At 35.9% G+C, this 25,254-nt stretch overlaps 1 protein-coding gene across 7 annotated transcripts in view; it reads left to right on the top strand.

Moving 5' to 3' along the window:
• Positions 1-25,254, top strand: part of ATM (ATM serine/threonine kinase) — a 153,422-nt gene that overhangs the window by 63,121 nt on the left and 65,047 nt on the right. For all 7 annotated transcript variants that reach the window (XM_027563834.1, XM_027563829.1, XM_027563831.1 and 4 more), the window contains 11 exons: positions 2,696-2,811; positions 3,850-3,976; positions 4,498-4,697; positions 8,734-8,908; positions 9,457-9,621; positions 10,425-10,557; positions 11,868-11,963; positions 14,424-14,595; positions 18,707-18,848; positions 20,441-20,617; positions 25,046-25,223. In XM_027563834.1, the coding sequence (XP_027419635.1) occupies positions 2,696-2,811; positions 3,850-3,976; positions 4,498-4,697; positions 8,734-8,908; positions 9,457-9,621; positions 10,425-10,557; positions 11,868-11,963; positions 14,424-14,595; positions 18,707-18,848; positions 20,441-20,617; positions 25,046-25,223 (1,681 nt within the window). The remainder of the gene's footprint in view (positions 1-2,695; positions 2,812-3,849; positions 3,977-4,497; positions 4,698-8,733; positions 8,909-9,456; positions 9,622-10,424; positions 10,558-11,867; positions 11,964-14,423; positions 14,596-18,706; positions 18,849-20,440; positions 20,618-25,045; positions 25,224-25,254) is intronic.

The following is a 25,254-nucleotide window of genomic DNA, read 5'->3' as shown; positions in this document are numbered from 1 at the left end:
CACCTTTTCCTTGTAAAATATTGTTTTAATTGGCAGTAATACATGAATACAAACTGGTTATTAAATTCAAGCAATGCTGAGCAAGGTATAGAAAGTCTTCACTTTCTCTTGACTATCATTAAGCCCTTCATTTTTCAAGGAAAAGTACAATCCCATGTTCCTATTCTCTGCTTTTTCCATGGCGTTTACTACTTTTTAATGTATGATGTAGCTTACTTATGAATTATGTTCACTGGTTTTTATCAACCTTCTCCACTATAAGTACTTGTAAAGGTTGGATTTTTCTTTCTTCTTTTTTCTGATGTATCCCAACTATCTAGTATATATCAAGTACTCATTATTTGATGAAAGATGGAGTCAAGTTAAAAACGACCTAACAACTTGTTTCTTTTATAGTAATTTATACATATCTAAAATTATTTGAGACAACTTATATTCAGATACATATATAAACTTTTTAAAGTGAAAGAAAAATTATTTGAGGCAACTTATATTCAGATCATATATAAACTTTTTAAAGTGAAAGAAAATTGGTCACTCCACTTTTTAATATAAGCAAAGGATGACTAACAAAGCTTGGTCAATGTTAGTATTAAAATTGGATAAACTTCAGTAGACTCTTTTTTTCATTGCCTAGTTATCTGTGAACAGCAAGTCTCTTAGTTGCTTGCTGCTGCTGCTAAGTCGCTTCAGTCGTGACCAACTCTATGCAACCCCATAGACGGCAGCCCACCAGGCTCCCCCATCCCTGGGATTCTCCAGGCAAGAACACTGGAGTGGGTTGCCATTTCCTTCTCCTTAGTTGCTTAGGTGAGCTATTCCTATTCGGAGCTGGTTGTAAGTCTGTGGTCTGGAGGCTTCCAACTGCCTCCCTAAAAGGCAGTTGGAACAGAATGTTGGCTTGCCATTGGGTATGGAATTTATGAGAGGCAGTCTGCTTCCAGACCCTTTCACCCAATCTTCCAGCTTACACTGCTGAGCAGGTCTACTCTTAGTATTCCTCTTTATGTATTCAAATCAAAAGAAAGCAAGTTTGAGTCAGAATAAGTCTAGATGGGAAATGTGATTATATTAAACCCTGATTAAAACACTAGTCTCAAGAACAAAGAGAGCTAAAAATTAAAAATAATTTCTTAGCTTCTTTGTTAAAGACATAAATTTTTATTTGTCTCAGTTTCATTTAGCATCATCATTTTAAGTTAATTTTTTCTCTATTTCTCTAATATGCAGCTTATCTAAATCAATCCACATTCTTTTTTCTGTGGATAAGTGATGGTACCACTATTATCAGCCTTTCAGTCTTCTATAACTGTCAGTTGTTGAATGCGTAAAATGTATAGTTATAAGATTGTTTAGGTATACCTAGATATCTGAATTTTTTTTGAATTATTTTTATGTATGTTTAGCTTAAATATTAGAGATTTGCTTGTAAGAAAATTATATAAAATTAAGGAAGTCAGTTGTCACCTATGTGCAGGGAAACTCACTAAGTTTTCCTCTGATATTAATCAGAGTTGGCCAGTTTGTCTTACTAATTCCAGATATACTGGAAATAGGGTTGGATTTGTAAAAGGGCTGAAACCTTGGAATTGATGATATGATGTAACTAATGTTACATTACAGGGAAAGGCTAAGATCTTTACATTAGATTTCTGTTGTGCCACATTCCAGAATATTTTTGCTATTAGGAAGGGTTTCCAAATCTCTGCGTGGAAGAGGTAAAGATAGTAAATGAGCCCATTTGCCTTTTGGTTTAAAGCACTGTAGTTCATTACTTGGAGACCTAACAAAAAACACGTTTTAAGACTTTATAGTTCTCATTCATTTGGCTGAGGTGTAATGTAGTACACCCACTCTTTTTATTTAGAGAACTTATGCCTTTTGTGAGGCTGCCTGTAGCAAGAAGTGGGTAATGAAGAGTCTGCTCCTGTCCAGGAGGATTTTTACCTAGTATTAATGACTCTGTTGCTGGGAGGGATTGGGGGCAGGAGGAGAAGGGGATGACAGAGGATGAGATGGCTGGATGGCATCACTGACTCGATGGAGGTGAGTCTGAGTGAACTCCAGGAGTTGGTGATGGACAGGGAGGCCAGGCGTGCTGCGATTCATGGGGTTGCAAAGAGTTGGACATGACTGAGCGACTGAACTGAACTGAACTGAACTGAATGACATGTGGATAGCAGCTAGCCTCAGAATTTGGGATATCAACCAAGTTGGAATCTGGGGGAAAGATATGCAGGGAACAAAGGGTTGATAATTGCCAGTCATTGGGAATCCTTACTAGTAAAGTTCTCTAAGATAGTGTTCTCAAATAAAGGTAAAATGCAGGTTCATGAGCAGTATAGATCAGTGGGGAATTTGGTTGACAGGAAAGTGATTAGGTTGAGGAATTTCAAGCTAGACCTGAAGCCTTGCTCATTAAAGTGATTCTTTAAAATTAAATGAAAAAGTTGGATTAAGAGAGTCCTGTTTGATATAATTTCTCTGTTTTCCTTTGAGTCTGTAGGTTGGCTGCATAGCAGAAAAAAGTGGTGCTAGTTGCATGTTTTGCAGATCTTAGATCTTTGATAACTATTTCCTTCTGTAATCACTGAATAATTTTGGAAATGAGACAATAACGTGAGCCCCTTAAACTAGCTGACTTAAAGATCACAGACAGGAAAACTTAAATATATTTTATTTTGTATCCTTGCAGATTGATCATTTATTCATTAGTAATTTACCAGAGATTGTAGTGGAGTTATTGATGACGTTACATGAACCAGCAACTTCTGGTACCAGCCAAAGCACTGACCCCTGTGACTTCTCAGGGTATGGATATTTTTAATTTAGAGGATTAGCTGTAATTTCATAAGGTCCTTGGGAAGTTTATTAGTTGACACCTTCAAATGTCTATTTCAGTTATTAGACATGTACTGTGCTTCTAAATTCTGTTTCTTTTAAAATAGTTACCTTTGAATTGAAGTTTCTGCTGTACTGTAGCCTCTTCATAGTGACTGCTCTTTTGATTACCACTTTGTTTGAAAATTCAGTAACCTTTTTATTCTCAGTCTGTTTGTAATATTTGAGCATTGTGCCATCTCCTATCATGAAATTTTCTTCTGTGACTTGGCTTTCTGTATCATCTTTTTTTTTAAAAAGCATTCTCCTTTGCTAGTGGAATTTTACTATATTGCAATTTCATTTGCATGTAAAACCTACTTGTTGTATATGAATGGTAGAGTTATTCATATACATTGTTACTCATTTACCTTGATTGTAAAGTACTTAAAAAACATCCTTTTTTTATATACTATGCAATACTAAGCATGTAAAACAGTAATAATATCTATTAAAATATTTTTGCATGTGTAATTTCATTTGGTATAGAATTTGATTGCTGTCTTGAATGTTACTGTGTTTATGTGTGTACCCATGGCTGATTCATGTCAATGTATGGCAAAAACCATCACAATATTGTAAAGTAATTATCCTCCAATTAAAATAAATAATTTAATTTTAAAAGATATTATTGAGTTTAAAGTACTAGAATAGAGCTTTAATTCATACCTTAAGTAAAGTGATACTAGGTCTCTTTTTTATAACTGCTGTTAACTTTATAAATGATTTTTTAAACAAATTATTGACTACCTCCTAGAAAGTTATTTAGGTATTCTGATAGATGTATATAGACTGTAATATGTCATTTGTGATTTTATTAAAAGTCTAGTTTTCACCAAGAAAATAACTAAAATTTGGGGTATTATAATCTAAATTTTTCTTTTGAATTTTCACTAATCTATCAAGAAAATGTTTTTTCTTGATAGTTTTATTCTGAAAATGATGACTGATTTTTTCTATAACTCTTAGGGATTTGGATCCTGCTCCTAATCCACCTCATTTTCCATCACATGTGATTAAAGCGACATTTGCCTATATCAGCAATTGCCATAAAACCAAGCTTAAAAGCATTTTAGAAATTCTTTCCAAAAGCCCTGTAAGTATACTTTACTAGGATAGTACCTGAAGAGAGAATTCCATCTTTTTCAGCTAGAAAATCTGTTTAAGTACATTTTATTTTTATTTTTTTGTAAGTATAAGTACATTTTAAAAAGAAAAAAGTAAACAAATGGAACACTTACTTGAATAAATTAGAAAAATACTCATTTACAAGTTTATATCTTAGTATTTTACTTGTCAGTATTAATTGAAATATGTCACATATGAGGACTGAATTTTGTGACATTTTAGTCGGGTTGGCTCAGGATTTGTGTATATATGTATTTTTTTAAGAATATACTACTAAATATTGTTTACTATCTGAGAACAAAATAAATTGACAAGTTTTTTAAAATTTAAGATAGTAATTTTCTTAATGTGATATTTTGCATTTGATATCAAAACCGCAAGCAAAATTTTGAAATTTAGAATTCTGTAATTTGAATATAAAAATGTATGTATTATGTCTGAGTATATGTGGTTAGGCAAGGTTTTACTAAATGTATCTTTATTTTCTAGGATTCCTATCAGAAAATTCTTCTAGCCATATGTGAGCAAGCAGCTGAGACAAATAATGTTTACAAAAGGCACAGAATTATTAAAATATATCACCTGTTTGTTAGTTTATTAATGAATGATATAAAGAGTGGCTTAGGAGGAGCTTGGGCCTTTGTTCTTCGAGATGTTATTTATACTTTGATTCACTATATCAACCAAAGGTAAATAATATATTTAGACCAATATATAAGTTTTTCTACCCTCATCTTAATTGAAAACTTCTATGCTTCTACAGGGTAGAAGCCAGAGTATTATTTTCTGAATTTTGCTTAATATATATATATATATATATATATATATACATACACACACACACTTCTCCAGCTACTTCTCCAGCTCCAGAAGTCTTTAAAATATTAAAGATCTTCTCTTCAACATTTTAAATATACTAATTTTACATGGCCATAAATACATGGTACCATAGCAGTTCTGCTTACCACTTCCAGTGTGTGGTAAGGGGACGGAAGGGGGATTCCCAGTGCATACCCAGGGTATTCTTCAGACATCAGCTGGTACCTGCCTGTAGATAGTGTCAGATCCCACAGGTTAAGAGCTCAGTCCTATAAGACTACCCTCTCTCCAGCCTCATCAGACTTCAGTTGAAAACTATAGATTGGAGGTTTCAATAACCCCCTTCCTTGGGTTTGATTATTTTGCTAGAGTGGCTCACAGAACTTAAGAAACCTATTTACTCACTAGATTGCTGGTTTATTACAAAAAGAAATAACTCATGAACAGCCAAATGGAAGAGATACATAGGGCAAAGTATGGGGAAAGGGCATAGAGCTTAAGTGGTCTCTCCAGTCACTTCATTCTCCTCATACCTGCAAATGTTCACCAACCCAGAAGCTCCTTTAACTCCATCCTTTTGGGTGTTAAGAGAGGAATCATCAGCCATTGGTGACTGATTGAAGGGAAAGCCCTTCTTGATCAGAGAGGTGGGACAGAAAGTTCCAACCCTCTAATTATAGGGTTGGTTCTTTTGGCAACCAGCCCAGATCCTTAGAGGCTTCCCCAAAGATACTTCATCAACATAACAAAAGACTCGTTTATTGCTCTCATCACAGGAAATTCCAAAAGTATTAGGGACTCTGCCAGAAATGGGGACAAAGACCAAATATATATTTCTTATTATAAATCACAGTATCACAATTACTATAGATTGGGGAATGTATGTTCTTTTTAGCATCTCTATCCTTTCCATTGGTTTTAATAATGATTCTACTGTCTATTGTTTTCTTATTAGTAGATAACATTGTAATCAAATAAATTTAAGCCCTCAAAGCATATGAAGATATCTATTTCCATTTTGTTTTCTCATATTCTTTTTTGCTTTTTAAAAATATAATTTTAATTTTAAGTCATATGTATGTGTGTGTACTTTAAGTCATTCAGTCTTTTTCCTTCACTTTTTTTTAGGTTTATTATGGTGTTAAAATATATAACATAAAATTTCTCATTTTTAACTATATTTTAAGTATCCAGTTTAGTGCTATTATGTTCATGGTATGCTATTAATTTTTATTTCTGTCATTGCAGTTTCCAAATCCAACTTATTTATTACCTCAAATAGAACCTTTCTATTCATTAAGCAATAACCACACAGTTTCTCTTCCTTATAGCCCTTATAGCTTCTAATCTACTTCCTGTCTTTTTTAATTTCCTTGTTTTAGGTATTTCATATAAGCAGAATCATAATTTCTTTGCCCTTTCCTGTTGGCTTGTTTCACTTAGCATGTCTTCAGTGTTTATCCAGCATCATGCTTTTTTGTGGCTAAGTAACATTCCATTGGGTTTCCCTGGTGGCTCAGATGGTAAAGAATCCTCCTTCTGTGTGGGAGACCTGGGTTTGATCCCTGGGTTGGGAAGATCCCCTGGAGAAGGGCATGGCAACCTACTCCAGTATTCTTGCCTGGAGAATCCCCATGGACAGAGGAGCCTGGCGGGCTACAGTCCATGGGATTGCAAAGAGTCGGATACAACTGAACGACTAAGCCCAACAACATTGGATATATGACACTTTTTTTTTAATCCATTCATCTCATGATGAACACTTGGGTTGTTTCATAGGCTTGTTGTTTCAAGTGGTATCTCATTGGGGATTTGATTTTGCATTTTCCTATTAATTACTCATGAATATCTTTTCATGAGCTTATTGATGATTTGTATGTCTTCTTTGGAGAAATGTCTATTTAAATCCTTTGCCCATTTTAAAAATTGGATTGTCTCTCAAATCAAAAACTGATTAGAGAGAATAGCATTGAAACATATTACCATATGTGAAATCGATCACCAGTCCAAGTTCAATGCATGCAACAGGCAATCAAAGCCAGTGCACGGGGACATCCCAGAGGGATGGGATGGGAAGGGAAGTAGGAGGGGGGTTTGGGATAAGGGACAGTACAATAAAAAAGAGAAAAAAAATTGGATTGTCTTTTTGTTGTTGAGCTGTAGGAGTTCTTAATATATTCTGGGATTGAACTCAGTGTGTGATTTGCAAATATATTCTGGATATTGAATTCATATGTGATTTGCAAATAGTTTTTCCCATCCTATAAAATTTTTACTTTCCTGATAATGTCTTTTGATGAGCAAATGTTTTTAATTTTGATAAGGTCTGATTTATCTAATTTTTCTTTTGTTTCATGTGTTTTTAGTATTGTAGGTAAGAATGCATTTGGCAAATCTAAGGTCATGGAGATTTACCCTTAGAGTTTATTCTAAGAGTTTTATGATTTTAGCTCTTAGATTTAGGTTGTTGATTCATTTTAATTTTTATAAATAGTGTGAGTTAAGGGTTCAGTTTCATTCTTTTGCATGTGGAAATCTAGTTGTCCCAGCACTATTTATTAAAGACTATTCTTTCACCCTTGTCAAAAATCAGTTAGCCACTGATGTATGGGTTTATTTCTGGATTCTCAGTTCTATTCCACTGGTCTTTCCTTATGCCAGTACCATGCTGTGTTGCTTGTTGTTGTTCAGTTGCTAAGTCATGTCCAGTTGTTTTCAACCTCAGGGACTACAGCATGCCAGGCTTCCCTGTCCTTTGCTATCTCCCAGAGTTTGCTCAGACTCATGTCCATTGAGTCAGTGATGCTATCCAAATATCTTATCCTCCGTCGCCCTCTTCTCCTCCTGCCTTCAATCTTTCCCAGCTTCAGGGTCTTTTCCAGTGAGTCGGCTCTTCACATCAGGTGGCCAAAGTACTGGAGCTTCAGCTTTAGCATCAGTCCTTCCAATGAATATTCAGGGTTGATTTCCTTTAGAAATGACTGTGTTGCTTACTGTAGCTGTATAGTAACTTTTGAAATCAGGAAGTGTGAGTCCTCCATTTTTCTTCTTCTCTTTCAAATTGTTTTGACTGTTTGGATACCTTGTAATTCCATATGAATTTGTTGACCAGTTTTTCCATTTATGCAAAAAAAGTGCTGGAATTTAGATGGATATTGCATTCAATATGTGACTATTTTAGATAGTGTTAATATCTCAACAGTTTGTCTTCCAGTCCGTGAATACAGGATGTTTTTCCATTTAGTTGGGTTTAATTTCTTTCATCCATGCTATATAATTTTCATTGTACAGGCGATTCACATCCTTGGTTAAATTTATTCCTAGATGTTTAATTCTTTTAGGTGCTATTGCAAATGGCAACCCACTCCTGTACTCTTGCCTGGAGAATCCCATAGACAGAGGAGCCTGGTGGGCTACAGTTCATGGGGTCACAAAGAGTCGGACATGACTGAATGACTGTCACTTCACTTCTGCTCCATCCAAAACTAAGGACCAGGATCCCATATTAGAAACGGGATCTAAAGTTTTCATGAATATTGCCAGGCTGAGGACGATGTGAGGCAAGGACAAGTAAAATCACCACAAAGCTTTCCTAGTTTTTAAGTTTCCTTTTTCTTGATTCAGTGATTGCTTGATTGTTGCTGTTTTACAGAGTTCTAACAAAGTTCATACAGTTTGCTCGTTTTTCACTATTTCTGTCAGGGGAGCTTGGAGCTGCCTACTCTGTCATTTTCTTGATGTCGCTTCTGTTTTTGGCTTTTAAACATCCAGTTTTAAAGAATTAGATGTAAAACTAACTTTTATGTCATGCCACATCAGAATTAGAGCTGTTGAATAATAATGACCTTTGAACAATTTGATATCAAAGTAGTGTCCTGTAACTTATTGTTTTTTCCCCCACATTAGGCCTTCTCGTTTCATGGATGTGTCATTACGTAGCTTCTCCCTTTGTTGTGACCTATTAAGCCGGGTTTGCCACACAGCGGTAACTTACTGTAAGGATGCTTTAGAAAGTCATCTTCATGTTATTGTTGGTACACTTATACCCCTTGTGGATGATCAGATGGAAGTTCAGGAACAGGTAATTTCCCAAATCATGTTCAAAATGATATTTGAAATATATTGATAAAGTATTCTTGGAAAGCACTGTTTTTTTATGTTTACTTGGTGTAATCAGTAATTTTAGTGAAAATAGTCTTTGAAAAATGACGGGGAAAACATTCTCAATGAATTAATCCTTGTAATCTTTTTGTTATAGAGCACCTAGTAATTTTGATCTAATAAATAACCTGATTTCTTTCTTATTTATACTGAAATGTAGAGGTAGTCAAAACTAGGGATCCAGTTCACACTACTCTAACGGTGTAAGAGATATTATATGAAATGCTTCAGTAATATTGACAACCGTGTTCCTCAGTGTCCATCCCACAGTAAAGGCCCTACATGTTTGTTGAATTATTTGAAAGCCCAGAAACAGTAGTAGCTAGGTGCCTTAGTAGTGATTAGAACATTTTATCTAAACCAGGTTAATAGAGTTTTTATCATTTATCACAGTGGGTTTCTTTGTTTTACTTTAACATAGAATTAATCCATTTCTCTTGATTTTTTTCCTTTTTAAATTATGTTTAGGTATTGGACTTGTTGAAATTCTTAGTGATTGATAACAAGGATAATGAAAATCTGTATATCACAATTAAACTTTTAGATCCTTTTCCTGACCACGTTGTCTTTAAGGATTTGCGTATTACTCAGCAGAAAATCAAATACAGTGGAGGACCCTTTTCACTTTTGGAGGTAATAATTATTCTGTCATCTTGCTATTTTGTATTAGAGAGGATAGTAGTACTTTCTGGAAGCCTCTAATCCTCTCAGAGGAAAAACTGGTCTTTTTAAAAAATTATGATTAAAAAAGCGTAACCTGAAATCTGTCCTCCTAACAGATAAAAAACTGAATTTTTAAATATACTCTTGCTTTGCACTAAAAGTATAAATATCAAAGTTTCTTGGTAAAGATCTGAATTTAAATATTAAAGAAGTATAATATAAAATATGCTTGATGAAATATACACATAAGAGTCATTAATTTCTCAAAATTACCATCTGATCCTCTGAAGGAAAATATAATGCTTGAATTAGAGATGGTATGTAACTTTTTGAAGAGTTTTTCAGGTTTTAATCTTGTTTAACCCTTATAAATTTCAAAACTATGTTCAGATGTTTTCCTTATAAATCTTACTATAACTTTACTCTATATTTGGCTATAATCAATATGAAAATATAGTTAAATATATTGAGACATAAAACTAGAATTGTAGTGATAAATAAATACAAGTTTAAGTTTTTCCCTCTAATTGAGTATGCTATAACAATCTTAAACTCTAAATATTTTATCATGAGAGAGTCTATTAGAATTTAAATGATTAAAACACTAAGATTTGAAGTGAAATAAGTAACTTATTTCCACCTTGTTTAGTAGTAACAGTGATAAGAATCAGTGTCTGTGGAAGGCATTAACTGATTTTTAGAAATTTTATTTTACAGACTCAACCAATAAATGTCAAAAGCAAGTTACATTTTTAGCTGATTTTCTCTTTTAGGAAATTAACCATTTTCTCTCAGTAAGTGCTTATGATGCACTTCCATTGACAAGGCTTGAAGGATTGAAGGATCTTCGAAGACAACTAGAGCAACATAAAGATCAGATGCTGGATCTTATGAGAGCATCTCAGGGTACTCATTTTAATGACTTGGGTTATTTGTATAAGTTTCTTTTTGAAAGAATCTCTTAAAATTCTTGCTCTTGGTTTAATTGCCACAGATTTAGTTCAGACCCTAATCATTTCTCATCTAGTTATGAAAGACTTTCTAAGTTGTATCCTTACCTTGAATTACTACCATTTTATCCATGTAAATGTGGACCTGTGCTGGAATGTCCAAATTTATTCTACCGCTTAAAAAAATGTTAACAATTTGCTACTGCCCAAAAGAAAAATTTGAGTTCTTTAAAAGGAAGCATGCAAAGTAATCTCTCTGCCTACTACCCCAGTTTATTTAAATAAAAAAAACATTTCATTTTAAGCATCTTAGCCATGTATGTGTTTTGTTTGTATGTATGTATGTGTCTGTTTTGTATCTACACACATATTTGTATGTGTTTCTAGCTTTTTTTTTTAACTTAAGAAAACTTCCATTTTTAAGTTGATTTGATTTTAGTTTTTAGGTTACTACAGTACTGCACTTGATGGAAATATTTTCTACTTATGTTTTGATTTTCATCATCCTGTGCTCATTAACTTCATATTTCTATTCTGTGATTTTTGTCCTCAGTACTTTTAAAAATTAATTTTGTTTTGACCATCTGAATTCTGAGTTTCTAGAATATTTGTTCTTGAGGTATATAAATGTATATACATGTATATATATGAAACATGAACTTTCTCTTTGTATATCTAATTCTTGGGTATTTGGGTATTTTATTGATTCATACCAATATAGCCAATAGATGTTTGTAGCTATTTAAATTTAAATGACTTAAAATTCAGTAAAATTTAAACTTCAACTTCTTTATTGTATTAGCACATGTCAAGTTCTAAGTAGTAACATGTGGCTTGTGGCTGTCATTGGACAGCATGGATTATAGACCATTATCACCATTGCAGAAAATTCTATTGGACAGGGCTGGTCTATTCTAAATGCAAGAGGCTAAAAAACCAGGCATTCTCCCAAGGTTCCTTCTAGTTTAATGCTGAATAATTTTTGTGTTTCTAAATGTGATTTTGCTAAAGGTCTTGATTTCTCTGCACAACTTGTTAAGACATTTTTCTCTCTCTGTCTGCCAAATATTGCTGCTAAATGTTTTTACATGATTCTATTGAAGAAGGAAATTCGGATACATTCATTTACTTTGTATTTTTAAAGCGCCCACAATTTAAAATCTTTATTAAAGTTTTCTAGTCACACAATTTAATATATGAGCATATTATAAAGGAAAGTGTTGTCTCCACCATAACTTAAACTAGTTTTTTCAAAACCGCTTCTAGATAACCCTCAGGATGGCATAATGGTGAAGCTGGTTGTCAGCTTGTTGCAGTTATCCAAGATGGCAGTAAACCACACTGGTGAAAGAGAAGTTTTAGGTAATCTATTTGGCTTAGTGAATATGAGCTTTTTTGTTTGAGTGGTCATCTACATAGCAATTTAAAAATCAGTAAAATTTGTTGTCTGAAATACTGGGGAAATGTGAGGTGCTAGTTCGATTTCTGTTTAGTTCAAGTATCCTTAAGCAGCCCTCCTTTCATATTTTCCTTCCTTAGACATTCATATAAAGTAAAAAGTTAGTAATTAATATATATGCATAACTATTAATTTGAAAATGGCTTGTACATATTTACTGGAGAGGGGAATGGCAGACACTTCATTATTCTTGACTTGAGAACCCAATGAACAGTATGAAAAAGCAAAAAGGTATGACACTGAGAGATGAACTTCCCAGGTCAGTAGGTGCTCAGTATGCTACTAGACAAGAATGGAGAAACAGCTCCAGAAAGAATGAAGAGGCTGAGCCAAAGTGAAAACAACACCCAGTTATGGATATGACTGGTGATGGAAGTAAAGTCTGATGCTGTAAAGAACAATATTGCATCCGAACCTGGAATGTTAGGTCCATGAATCAAGGTAAATTGGAAGTGGTCAAACAAGAGATGGCAACAGTGAACATCGGCATTTTAAGAATCAGTAAACTAAAATGGACCGGAATGGGCAAATTTAATATGGATGACTGTAATATCTACTACTGTGGGCAAGAATCCCTTAGAAGAAATGGAGTAGCCCTCATAGTCAACAGGGCTTCCCTTATGGCTTAGCTGGTAAAGAATCCACCTGCAATGCAGGAGACCTGGGTTCAATCTCTGGGTTGGAAAGATCCCCTGGGGAAGGGAGAGGCTACCCACTGCAGTATTCTCCTCTGGGGAATTCCGTAGACTATACAGTCCATGGGGTTGCAAAGAATCGGACACTACGGAGGAACTTTCACTTTCACTCATAGTCAACAAAGAATCCGAAATGCTGTGCCTGGGTGCAGTCTCAAAAGTGACAGAATGATCTCTGTTCATTTCCAAGGCAAACCATTCCATATCACAGTAATCCAAGTCTATGTCCCAACCACTAATGCCAAAGAAGCTGAGGTTGAATGGTTCTATGAAGACCTAGAAGACTTTCTAGAACTAACACCCAAAACAGATGTCCTTTTCATCATAGGGGACTGGAATGCGAGTCAAGAGATACCTGGAGTAACAGGCAAGTTTGGCCTTGGAGTACAAAATGAAGCAGGGCAAAGGCTAACAGAGTTTTGTGAAGAGAACACACTAGTCATACCAAACACCCTCTTCCAACACAAGAGACGACTCTACGCATGGACATCACCAGATGGTCAATACTGAAATCAGATTGATCATATTCTTTGCAGCAGAAGATGGAGAAGCTCTGTACAGTCAGCAAAAAGAAGACCAGGAGCTGACTGGCTCAGATCATGAACTCCTTATTGCAAAATTCAGACTTAAATTGAAAATCTATAGGAAAGCTACTATCAGAAAAATAAGTGGATTCAGCAAAATTGCAGTATACAAGATCAACATGCAGAATTCATTTGTGTTTCTGTACACCAGCAGTGAACAATCTAAAATGGAAATTCCATTCCATTTACAATTCCATTTATAATAGCACTTAAGAGAATTACATACCTAGGGTAATTTTAGTTAAGGAGGTGAAAGACTTATACACATTCTGTTTTTTAGAAGTAAGTCACTAAGTACAGCCAACACTCAAGAGAGGAATAGGCTCCACCTTTTGAAAGGAGAATTATCAATAATTTTTTAACATATTTTATTAAATACCATAATGACAGGGGAAGAACATGAGGCAGCCCTCTGGCATCCTGAAAACATCTATCTTCATTTGGGTAGTGAGAATATAGGTGGAAAGAAAATATATGTGCCTGCATGTATATGTGAATTTTCACTGAACTGAGTGTGTAAAATTTATGAACTTTATATAATACCTCAAAAAAAAGTGGATACATACAATGGCTATTGGAGAAGGTAGTGGCAACCCACTCCAGTATTCTTGCCTGGAGAATGCTTTGGACGGAGGAGCCTGGTGGGCTGCTGTCCATGGGGTCGCACAGAGTCACACATGACTGAAGCGACTTAGCATGCATGCATGCACAATGGCTATATTTAGACTTCCCTGAATATCTACATTTTACTAGTTAATCTATCTCTTGGATATGATTTTATAAGGGAAAATATTACCCACATGGATGATATGTAAAGGAAATGATACAATATTTTGTAGCTTCTTTAATCTATTGAACATCTATGAAGTGAAGTGAAGTCGCTCAGTCATGTCCTACTTTTTGCGACCCCATGGACTGTAGCCTACCAGGCTCCATCCATGAGATTTTCCAGGCAAGAATACTGGAGTGAGGAAACATTTAAATGTTAAAGGATGACAAAAACATATTTTTGAAATTAGAAAATTTCTGTTTTATATATGATCTCTTAGCTATAACTTTACTGAATTGGAATTTCTATATGTAGAGGCTGTTGGAAGCTGCTTGGGAGAAGTGGGTCCTATAGATTTCTCTACAATAGCTATACAACATAGTAAAGATACATCTTATACCAAGGCTCTTGAGTTATTTGAAGATAAAGAACTTCAGTGGACCTTCGTAGTGCTGACTTACCTGAATAATACACTGGTAGAAGATTGGTGAGTATTTAATGATACCTTGTGTCTGATAGCACTTCCTCAATTTGACATTCAAGATTGATACCTGATATAAATTAACATTTCCATTAACTAAAGCTTTCTCCTTTAAGTTGCCATACTTTTGGTCTTAAATATTTAGTCAAAATCATTGTATTTTTATTAATTCACATAATTACTAAAACCCTATCTGCCAGGTGTTTATTATCATGATGTATATACAAGACGAGGTGCATGTTAAATTTTAGTGAGAGTGAAATCGAAAGTCGCTCAGTCCTGTCTGACTCTTTGCAATTGCATGGAATAGTCCATGGAATTCTCCAGGCCAGAATACTGGAGTGGGTAGCTGTTCCCTTCTCCAGGGGATCTTCCCAACCAAGGGATCGAACCTAGGTCTCCCGTATTGCGGGCAGATTCTTTACTGGCTGAGCCACCAGGGAAGGGTAGACTAGACAAATAAATAGTGCAAAACTACCAAGTGGTTCCACAGAAAGCATTAGGATAGGGGAATATAAATGGGGGTATTTTGGGCACTTGTCGAAATCAAAGGTACCACTTTCCTCTCAACTAGACGTTTTGATTCTTTTTTTAAAAAAAGTTTTATTTTATATTGAAGTATGATGGATTAACAATGCGGTGATAGTTTCAGGTGGACAGAAAAGGGACTCGGCTATATTAATATCCTTTCTCTCTCAAACTCACCTTCCATCCAGGCTGCCATATAACATTGAGCAGAGTTCCCTGTGCTTTATATGCAGTAGATCCTTGTTGGTTATCCACTTTAAATATAGTAGTGTGTATGTGTCAATCCCAAACTCCCTATCTCTCTCCTTCATCCTTTCCCCTTGACAACCATAAATTCCTTCTCCAAGGCTGTGAGTCTGTTTCTGTTTTATAAATAAGTTCACTTGTATCCTTTTAAAATAGGTAATAGAATGGGAATTACAACTCCAAAAGTTTTAAGCTAATCAGACAGGGCTTTCTTTTTCCCATTAATGCTCAATACAAAACAAAATGGCAACAGTTAGTATAATTTCAGCTTGCTGATTATGAGATTACTTTTGCTTTCTCGTCCCCTCCCCATTTATCTATTTGCAGTGGAGAAGGCAATGGCACCCTACTCCAGTACTCTTGCCTGGAAAATCCCATGGACGGAGGAGCCTGGAAGGCTGCAGTCCATGGGGTCGCTGAGGGTTGGACACGACTGAGCGCCTTCACTTTCACTTTTCACCTTCATGCATTGGAGAAGGAAATGGCAACCCACTCCAGTATTCTTGCCTGGAGAATCCCAGGGACAGGGGAGCCTGGTGGGCTGCTGTCTATGGGGTCGCACAGAGTTGAACACGACTGAAGTGACTTAGCAGCAGTAGCAGCAGCAGATGGTAAAGCGTCTGTCTACAATGCGGGAGACCTCGGTTCAGTCCCTGGGTTGGGAAGATTCCCTGGAGAAGGAAATGGCAACCCACTCCAGTACTCTTGCCTAGAAAATCCCATGGACAGAGGAGCCTGGTGCAGGCTATTGTCAGTGGGGTCTCAAAGAGTCGGACACGACTGAGCAACTTCACTAACTTACTTATGTATTATTTACAGACCCTTGAACAACGTGAGGGTAAGGATGCTTTGCTTAGTGGAAGGTTCATATATACTTAAGTTGGGGCTCTCTATCCATGGTTCTGTATCTGAGGAGTCAACCAACTGCAGATGGTATAGTATTTGCTATTGAAAAAACTCTGTGTATAAGTGGATCTATACAGTTCAAACCCTTGTTGTTCAAAGGTCAAATGGATTTATTTTTGATATATTTGAGCATTTCATCACCACCATTTTTGGGGACTGGGTTCAAACGATTTTTGCCCACAATTGGGCATGTTTCTAAGGTGAATAGGGCTTCCCAGGTGGCCTAGTGGTAAAGAATCCACCTGCCAATGCAGAAGAAGCAGGTTCAATCCTGGGTCAGGAAGATCCCCTGGAGAAGGAAATGACAACCCACTCCAGTCTTCCTGCCTGGGAAATCCTGTGGACAGAGGAGCCTGGTGGGCTACAGTCCATGGAGTTGCAAAGAATTGGACATGACTGAGCAGGCATGAACTCCCATACTATGGTGAAAAGCTATTTTGCATCTGTTTCCCTGTAACACCCTCTCCTTCTCTTGGGGAATAAATGATTGGCAATAATGTCTACTTGCTATGTTTTCATTGTTGATTTTAAGGACATGTATCTTTCTCTCTTGTATTGTTGTTGTTACAGTGAAAGGGCTGGCATGGTTTCCTTCCCAACATTTTGTTAGAAAAATTTTCAAGCATACAGCGAAACTGAAAAAATTTTGCAGTAAATACCCATATAATTACCACCTAGATTTTTACTATATTCTGCCATTATTATCCTTATTTTATCACATTTAGCCATTTTTCTATTCATTTTTTAATTCATCTCATTCTAAAAAAAATATATTTCAAAGTATCTGATACAGATTTTGAAGAGATTTTCCACAGAAAATTTGCAAGCTTTGTGTTTCACTTGTTACACAGTAATTTGCAATTGATTTTTCAGAAAAAGGTGCACAAAAATACCAGTGTAACTTAAACTTGAGAACCGCAGGGAATAGGTACAGTTTGTTTTTCCTGTCTTTTTTGTAAGAGGAAAAAAATCATTACATGTTTGAGGGACCTCAGGTATACAAAGGGATGTTGACTAAGGAATTCACAGAATCATGGAAGGCTTCTGTGAGGAAATGTAATTTAGTGGATCTGAGTGTTGAGGAATTAACTGGAAGATGATTAGGAATAAAACATTCCAGGCAGGGAATAGCTAGAGTAGAAAGAAGCTTCATGTGTTTGAGGATCAGAAAAAGCCTGGTGTGGAAGAAGATGATGTGAAATTAAATTAGAAAGGTCTGACTAATTCTGATTAATAAATTTGATTTTATTTGAAATACATAAGGAAGCTGTGGAGTTTTAAGCAGTGTAATCATGATGCAACTAATCCTTTTACTGGGACTTTTATATGGCAAGTGGCTTGTGATAGGGCAAAAATGGAAATAGGATGCCTGATTATGAAACTGTTGCAGTAGTCCAGAGGAAGGGTGGCAGAAGGCAGGCTTCCCTGCTGGCTCAAATAGTAAAGAATTTGCCTGCAATGCGAGAGACCCAGGTTCGATCCCTGGGTCAGGAAGATCCCCTGGAGAAGGAAATGGCAACCCACTCCAGTATCTTTGCCAGGAGAGTTCCATGGACAGAGGAGCCTGGTGTGCTATGTATGGTCCATGGGGTCACAAAGAGTTGGATGAGACTTTCACTTCACTTTCAGTGAAGATGAAATGGAACCTGGGGATATTTTTAACACAGAGCAGCAGAATCTGCTGATGAATTTAATTTGGAGGAGATAGGGAAAGATAGCAGAATGAAGGATGAATTCAAGTTTAGGGTTTATGCTTCTATGTCTTAAATTGAGACTCCTAAAAGGACTTAAGCCTTTACTTGATAGCTCATTATCATATATAGTATCAGGCTTTAAGACATTTTATGTCAGCTATCATATTTTCAGTACTGTTGTATTACAGTCCCCTTTTTCTTAATTTTTTGAAAAAGAGAAGGACCTTTAATTTTTTATTAGAGATTATAGAGTCTTACCTAATAATTCCAACTAGCTTTTCACTTACGGTTCGTTTAAAATTGCTCGACAATAATGTTATCATTTGTAGGGAAATTCCATTCTCTGTTACCCCAAATTATTTGTTCCTCATAGAGAAAATGTTATCAAAATATTTTTGTGGGTGATTAGTATTCTGTCATTCTCATTCATCATTAGTCAATATTATTTTCAAGTATTTCTTTTTATGAGACTTTTAAATTTATAGTAAGTCATAAACTTTCTTATAGTGAATGAAAGGAATTGCTGTTACAGTGATTAGTAACTCAGGTTTACTAAAGGAATATTAAAAAGTGCTTGGTAATTGTTTGGTATTACCCAATTTTATAGGTATAAAATTTCCTAATAAATGCAAAGGTTTCCTAATATAATTTAAGGTTTTAATTTTTTCATAAGGAGTTGCTTCACATTCATTAAGATTAATATTGATATATTTTGTGGTGTTTGAATTATATGTGTTTTTCAGTGTCAAAGTGCGAGCAGCAGCTGTTACCTGTTTGAAAAGCATTTTAACCACGAAAACTGGACATCGTTTCTGGGATATTTATAAGGCAACAACTGATCCCATGCTGATCTATCTACAGCCTTTTAGAACATCAAGAAAAAAGGTCTCTCAAATAATGAATGTTTATTGATATACCCAAATATAGTGGGTATTTGCTGTGGGCTATGAATGTCATATTGCTTAATTATGCTAACACTTAATGTTTTTGGAAATAATTTCAACTATAATTTGAATCCAAGGGATTTGTATTTTTAGTTATGGCAGTGTGGAAAATCTGAGAGAGGTAGCCTAGAGAAATTATGGTTGATTTGGGGGTGCATAGGAGGAGTTCTTAATGACAGGCTTTTTTTTCAAGGAGTGGAAAACCCCTTTCTTTGACTAGATACAAGCCATTGCTCCTGGTGTGGTTTATAGGTATTGTGATAATAAGTTAATGTGAAATTTAAGATGACCTAGATTTCTCCCTTTTTCATGTTGATGTCAGACATAACAAGGTTCCACTGAAAGGACTCTATGAAAGAGACTTAAGAACCTTTACTTTATTAATCTAAGCATTTTATAGCTTATTTAAAGCATTCTTTAATACTTTCTTTTCATAAAGCAACTGAGAAATATGCCATTGAGTTTTTACCAATTTAACTTCAGTAACATAATGTATCATAAATATAATTTTGGTCTTAATGAAATTATTGGCAGTATAAACTTATTAATCATTCCTGAATATTATAAATTATAAAATTATAAGTAATATTATAAATTACAAACTATTATAAAGGAAATCAGTCCTGAATAGTCATTGAAAGGACTGATGCTGAAGCTGAAGCTCCAGTACTTTGATGTGAAGAACTGACTCATTGAAAAAGACCCTGATGTTGGGAAAGATTGAAGGCAGGAGGAGAAGGGGACGACAGAGGTTGAGATAGTTAGATGGTATCGACAACTCAATGGACATGAGTTTGGGCAAACTCCAGGAGTTGGTGATGGACAGGGAGGTTTCCCATGCTGCAGTTCATGGGGTTGCAAAGAGTCAGACACGACTGAGGAACTGAAGTGAACTGAATATTGTAACCTGTTAAACATTGCAGTTTTAAGATTTTAAAATTTCATTTCATCCTGAAATCAGTTCTGTATGGTAGATATGGACTGGTTACATATTTAAGGCAAAGAGTCTGTGATTCAACATACCACTAATAAACTGAGAGTAGAAGTTTCCTCCTGTTTAGATCAGTAAATTTTCACCAGATTCTACCTTTCATAAGCATAATTGTCTTTTAATTTTTAAAAGTAACTGATGTATATAGATTTAGTTTTAACTATATTTAGTTTTATTTGGCAGAGAATGCAATGGCACCCCACTCCAGTACTCTTGACTGGAAAATCCCATGGATGGAGGAGCCTGGTGGGCTGTAGACCATGGGGTCACTAAGAGTCAAACATGACTGAGCGACTTCACTTTAGGGAATGGCAACCCACTCCAGTGTTCTTGCCTGGAGAATCCCAGGGATGGGGGAGCCTGGTGGGCTTCCGTCTATGGGGTCGCACAGAGTCGGACACGACTGAAGTGACTTATTAGCAGCAGCAGCAGCAGTTTTATTTGGAAACGTGTTTGTTTATGCCTAGATATTTGTTTGGCACAGGAAAGATAAAATGTGTTTCTGGTTACTGTATTTACGTTTTCTTATCACTTTTTTCTAGTTTTTAGAAGTACTAAGACTTGATAAAGAAAATCCTTTAGAAGGCTTGGATGATACAAGCCTGTGGATTCCTCAAAGTGAAAATCATGACATTTGGTTAAAGACACTGACTTGTGCTTTTTTGAATAGTGGTGGCACAAAAAGTGAAGTTCTTCAGTTATTAAAGCCAATGTGTGAGGTAAGAGGATTAGTCTGACTCATACCCTTTCTACTTCTGCTTTTTCATTTGAGCTTTCTCATCATAATTTTCTTTGCTTGTCCCATTCCATTTTGCTTTTTTGTTCATGTTCATGGCCTATATATAAAGAAAGGTTCTGTGTATTGCACACCACCTTCATGCAAAATAACTTATACTCAGCTGTTGTGAACCCCTTCAACAGAGCATCTTTTTATATAGGACTTTTCAGCTGTGAGGTAGCTACATTTCAGAAGAGTTCTAAGGGTGTGTCATAAATAACATGTTACTAATGATAGTTAAAATACAGATGATTAGAAATTATTTGTGTTAACCAAAGGTGTGTTCTAACTTTTTAAATTTACTTTTATTGAGGTCATTGTCATTAACTTTCTGTGATGGTTTTTTTTTTTTTTTTTTAATTTTTATTGAAATATAATTGGTTTACGATGTGTTGATTTCTGCTGTACAGCAAAGTGAACCAGTTATACATGTACCCACTCTTTTTTAGATTCTTTTCCCATGTGGATCTTTAAAGAGTATTAAGAAGAGTTCCCTGTGCTATACAATAGGTCCTTATTAGTTATTTGTTTTATATATAGTAGTATGTGTATGTCAGTCCCAGTTTCCCAGTTTATACCCACCCCCTGTTCTGGAACCATATATTATATTCTACATCTGTGACTCTGTTTCAATTTCGTAAATAAGTCCACGTGTACCTTTTTTTAGATTCTACATAAAACCTATGATATTACCTTTCTCTGACTTAAGTCACTCAGTCTGACAATCTTTGGGTCCATCCAGGTTGCTGCAAATATCATTATTTTGTTCTTTTTATGGCCAAGTAAAATTCTATTGTATATATATGTACCACATCTTCTTTATCTGTTCCTCTGTTGATAGACATTTAGGTTGCTTCCATGTCCTGGCTGTTGTAAATAATGCTGCAGTGAACATTGCAGTGCATGTGTTGTTTCGAATTATAGTTTTCTCTGGATAAATATGTCCAGGAGTGGGCTTTCAGAATCATATGGTAGCTCTGTTTTTAGTTTTTTAAGGAACCTCCATACTATTCTCCAATTGACTATACCAACTTATATTCCACCCCATAGTGTAGGAGGCCACACTTATTGTTTGTACGTTTTTTGATGATGGCCATCCTGACTGTTTGAGGTGATACCTCATTGTAGTTTTGATTTGCATTTCTGGAAAAGGTCAGTTTTCATTCCAATCCCAAAGAAAGGCAATGCCAAAGAATGCTCAAACCACCGCACAATTGCACTCATCTCACACGCTAGTAAAGTAATGCTCAAAATTCTCCAAGCCAGACTTCAGCAATATGTGAACCGTGAACTTCCTGATGTTCAAGCTGGTTTTAGAAAAGGCAGAGGAACCAGAGATCAAATTGCCAACAACTGCTGGATCATGGAAAAAGCAAGAGAGTTCCAGAAAAACATCTATTTCTGCTTTATTGACTATACCAAAGCCTTTGACTGTGTGGATCACAGTAAACTGTGGAAAATTCTTCAAGAGATGGGAATACCAGACCACCTGACCTGCCTCTTGAGAAATGTGTATGCCCGTCAGGAAGCAACAGTTCGAACTGGACATGGAACAACAGACTGGTTCCAAATAGGAAAAGGAGTTCGTCAAGGCTGTATATTGTCACCCCGCTTATTTAACTTATATGCAGAGTACACCATGAGAAACGCTGGACTGGAAGAAACACAAGCTGGAATCAAGATTGCTGGGAGAAATATCAATAACCTCAGATATGCAGATGACACCACCCTTATGGCAGAAAGTGAAGAGGAACTCAGAAGCCTCTTGATGAAAGTGAAAGTGGAGAGTGAAAAAGTTGGCTTAAAGCTCAACATTCAGAAAACAAAGATTATGGCATCTGGTCCCATCACTTCATGGGAAATAGATGGGAAAACAATGGAAATAGTGTCAGACTTTATTTTTCTGGGCTCCAGAATCACTACAGATGGTGACTGCAGCCATGAAATTAAAAGACCCTTACTCTTTGGAAGGAAAGTTATGACCACCTAGATAGCATATTCAAAAGCAGAGACATTACTTTGCCAACAGAGGTTCATCTAGTCAAGGATGTGGTTTTTCCAGTGGTCATGTATGGATGTGAGAGTTGGACTGTGAAGAAGGCTGAGCGCCGAAGAATTGATGCTCTTGAACTGTGGTGTTGGAGAAGACTCTTGAGAGTCCCTTGGACTGCAAGGAGATCCAATCAGTCCATTCTGAAGAAGATCAGCCCTGGGATTTCTTTGGAAGGAATGATGCTAAAGCTGAAACTCCAGTACTTGGGCCACCTCATGCGAAGAGTTGACTCATTGGAAAAGACTCTGATGCTGGGAGGGATTGAGGGCAAGAGGAGAAGGGGATGACAGAGGATGAGATGGCTGGATGGCATCACTGACTCGATGGATGTGAGTCTGAGTGAACTCCAGGAGTTGGTGATGGACAGGGAGGCCTGGCGTGCTGCGATTCATGGGGTCTCAAAGAGTCGGACACGACTGAGCGACTGATCTGATCTGATCTGATGTATAGTATCATGTCACCTGACAACAGTACTGTTTCACCTCTTCTTTTCCAATTTGGATTTCTTTTCTTTTTTTTTTTCTCTGATTGCTATGGCTAGGACTTCCAAAACTATGCTGAATAAAAATGGCAAGAGTAGACATCCTCATCTTGTTTCTGATCTTAGAGAAAATGTTTTCAGTTTTTCACTGTTGAGTGTGATGTTAGTTTTGGTTTTGTCGTACATGGCCTTTATTAGGTTGAGGTAGGTTCCCTCTATTCCTGCTTCCTGGAGAGTTTTTGTGTGTTGTTTTTTTTTTTTTTAAATCGTAAATGGGTGTCAAAAGCTTTTTCTGCATCAAATCTGTGACATGCTTTCTTTGTTATTGTTGTTCAGTCACTGACCCAGTCTTTGCAACCCCATGAACTGCAACACGCCAGTCTTCCCTGTTCTTCACTGTGTCTTGCAGTTTGCTTAGACTCATGTCCATTGAGTTGATGATTCCATCCAACCATCTCATCCTGTCCTTCTCCTCCTGCTCTCAATCTTTACCAGTAACAAGGTCTTTTCTAATGAGTTGGCTCTTCACATCAGATGGCCAAAGTATTGGTGCCTCAGCTTTAGCATCAGTATTTCAAATGGATATTCAGGGTTGATTTCCTTTAGGGTTGACTGTTTAAATCTCCTTACTGTCTAAGGGTCTCTCCAGAGACTACTCCAGCATCACAATTCAAAAGTATCAATTTTTTGGTGTTCAGACTTCCTTATGGTCCAGCTCTCGCTTTGATTATATGGACCTTTGTCAGCAACGCGATGTCTCTGCTTTTTAATATGCTGTCTAGGTTTTTCATAGCTTTTCTTCCAAGGGGCAGGCGTCTTTTAATTTCATGACTGCGGTCACCGTCCGCAGTGATTTGGGAGCCAAAGAAAATAAAGTCTGTCACAGTTTCCATTTTTCCCCCGTCTGTTTGCCATGAAGTGATGGGACTGGATGCCATGATTTTTTCCCCATTCTCTTGTTTTCCTCTATTTCTCTGGATTGATCACTGGGGAAGGCTTTCTTATCTCTTCTTGCTATTCTTGAAATTCTTCATTCAGATGGGTATATCTTTCCTTTTGTCCTTTGCCTTTTGCTTGTCTTCTTTTCTCAGCTGTTTGTAAGACCTCCTCAGATAACCATTTTGCCTATTTGCATTTCTTTTTCTTGGAGGTGGTTTTGATCACTGCCTCCTGTATAATGTCACAAACCTCTGTCCATAGTTCTTCAGGCACAATATCTATCAGATCTAATCTCTTGAATCTATTTGTCACTTCCAGTATATAATCATAATGCATGTGATTTAGGTCATACCTAAATGGCCTAGTGTTTTTCCCTACCTTTTTTAATTTAAGCCTGAGTGTTGCAATAAGGAGTTCATGATCTGAGCCACAGTCAGCTCTGAAATTAGGGTTTATTAAAAATGTAAACTTTTAAACATGACTGTTAGAGCTCTTCATTCTATGTAGAAAAAGTGCTAAAATCCTATTTTCAGCTTTTTTTCTTAAATGTTGATCCTCATTTTCCCCTTTGTCAAATCAATTATTAGTAACACTTTTCACATATCAAGTATTTTTTACAATAGTCACATAGTAATTTTATTTGTAAGCAATATCCTATTTCATTATATGCAAATAGCTTCAACTGGAAATGAACTACTTCAGTGTGACATATATGTTCTATATAGATATTCTAGGTTAGTTTGATTAAAAAAAACAACACTACCTGGTACATATTTTTTTTGTATATTTTTTAGTAGTATATAGAGTTCATGACTTATGTCATTAACAGGGAATGAATATTTTAAGTAAAATGTTTTTACTCAAAACTATTGACTGGATATGTTTGTATATTTTAGGTGAAAACTGACTTTTGTCAGACTGTGCTTCCATACTTGATTCATGATATTCTACTACAAGATACAGATGAATCATGGAGAAATCTCCTTTCTACACACATTCAGGGATTTTTCACTAGCTGTTTCAAACACCCTTCACAAACAAGCCGATCCACAACCCCTGCAAATTTGGATTCAGGTATTCTGTTAAATTTCTCAACTTCATACTG

The sequence above is a fragment of the Bos indicus x Bos taurus genome, chromosome 15 (genome assembly GCF_003369695.1).
Source record: "Bos indicus x Bos taurus breed Angus x Brahman F1 hybrid chromosome 15, Bos_hybrid_MaternalHap_v2.0, whole genome shotgun sequence".
Taxonomy (NCBI): domain Eukaryota; kingdom Metazoa; phylum Chordata; class Mammalia; order Artiodactyla; family Bovidae; genus Bos; species Bos indicus x Bos taurus.
This window is presented reverse-complemented; position numbering and strand designations above follow the sequence as displayed.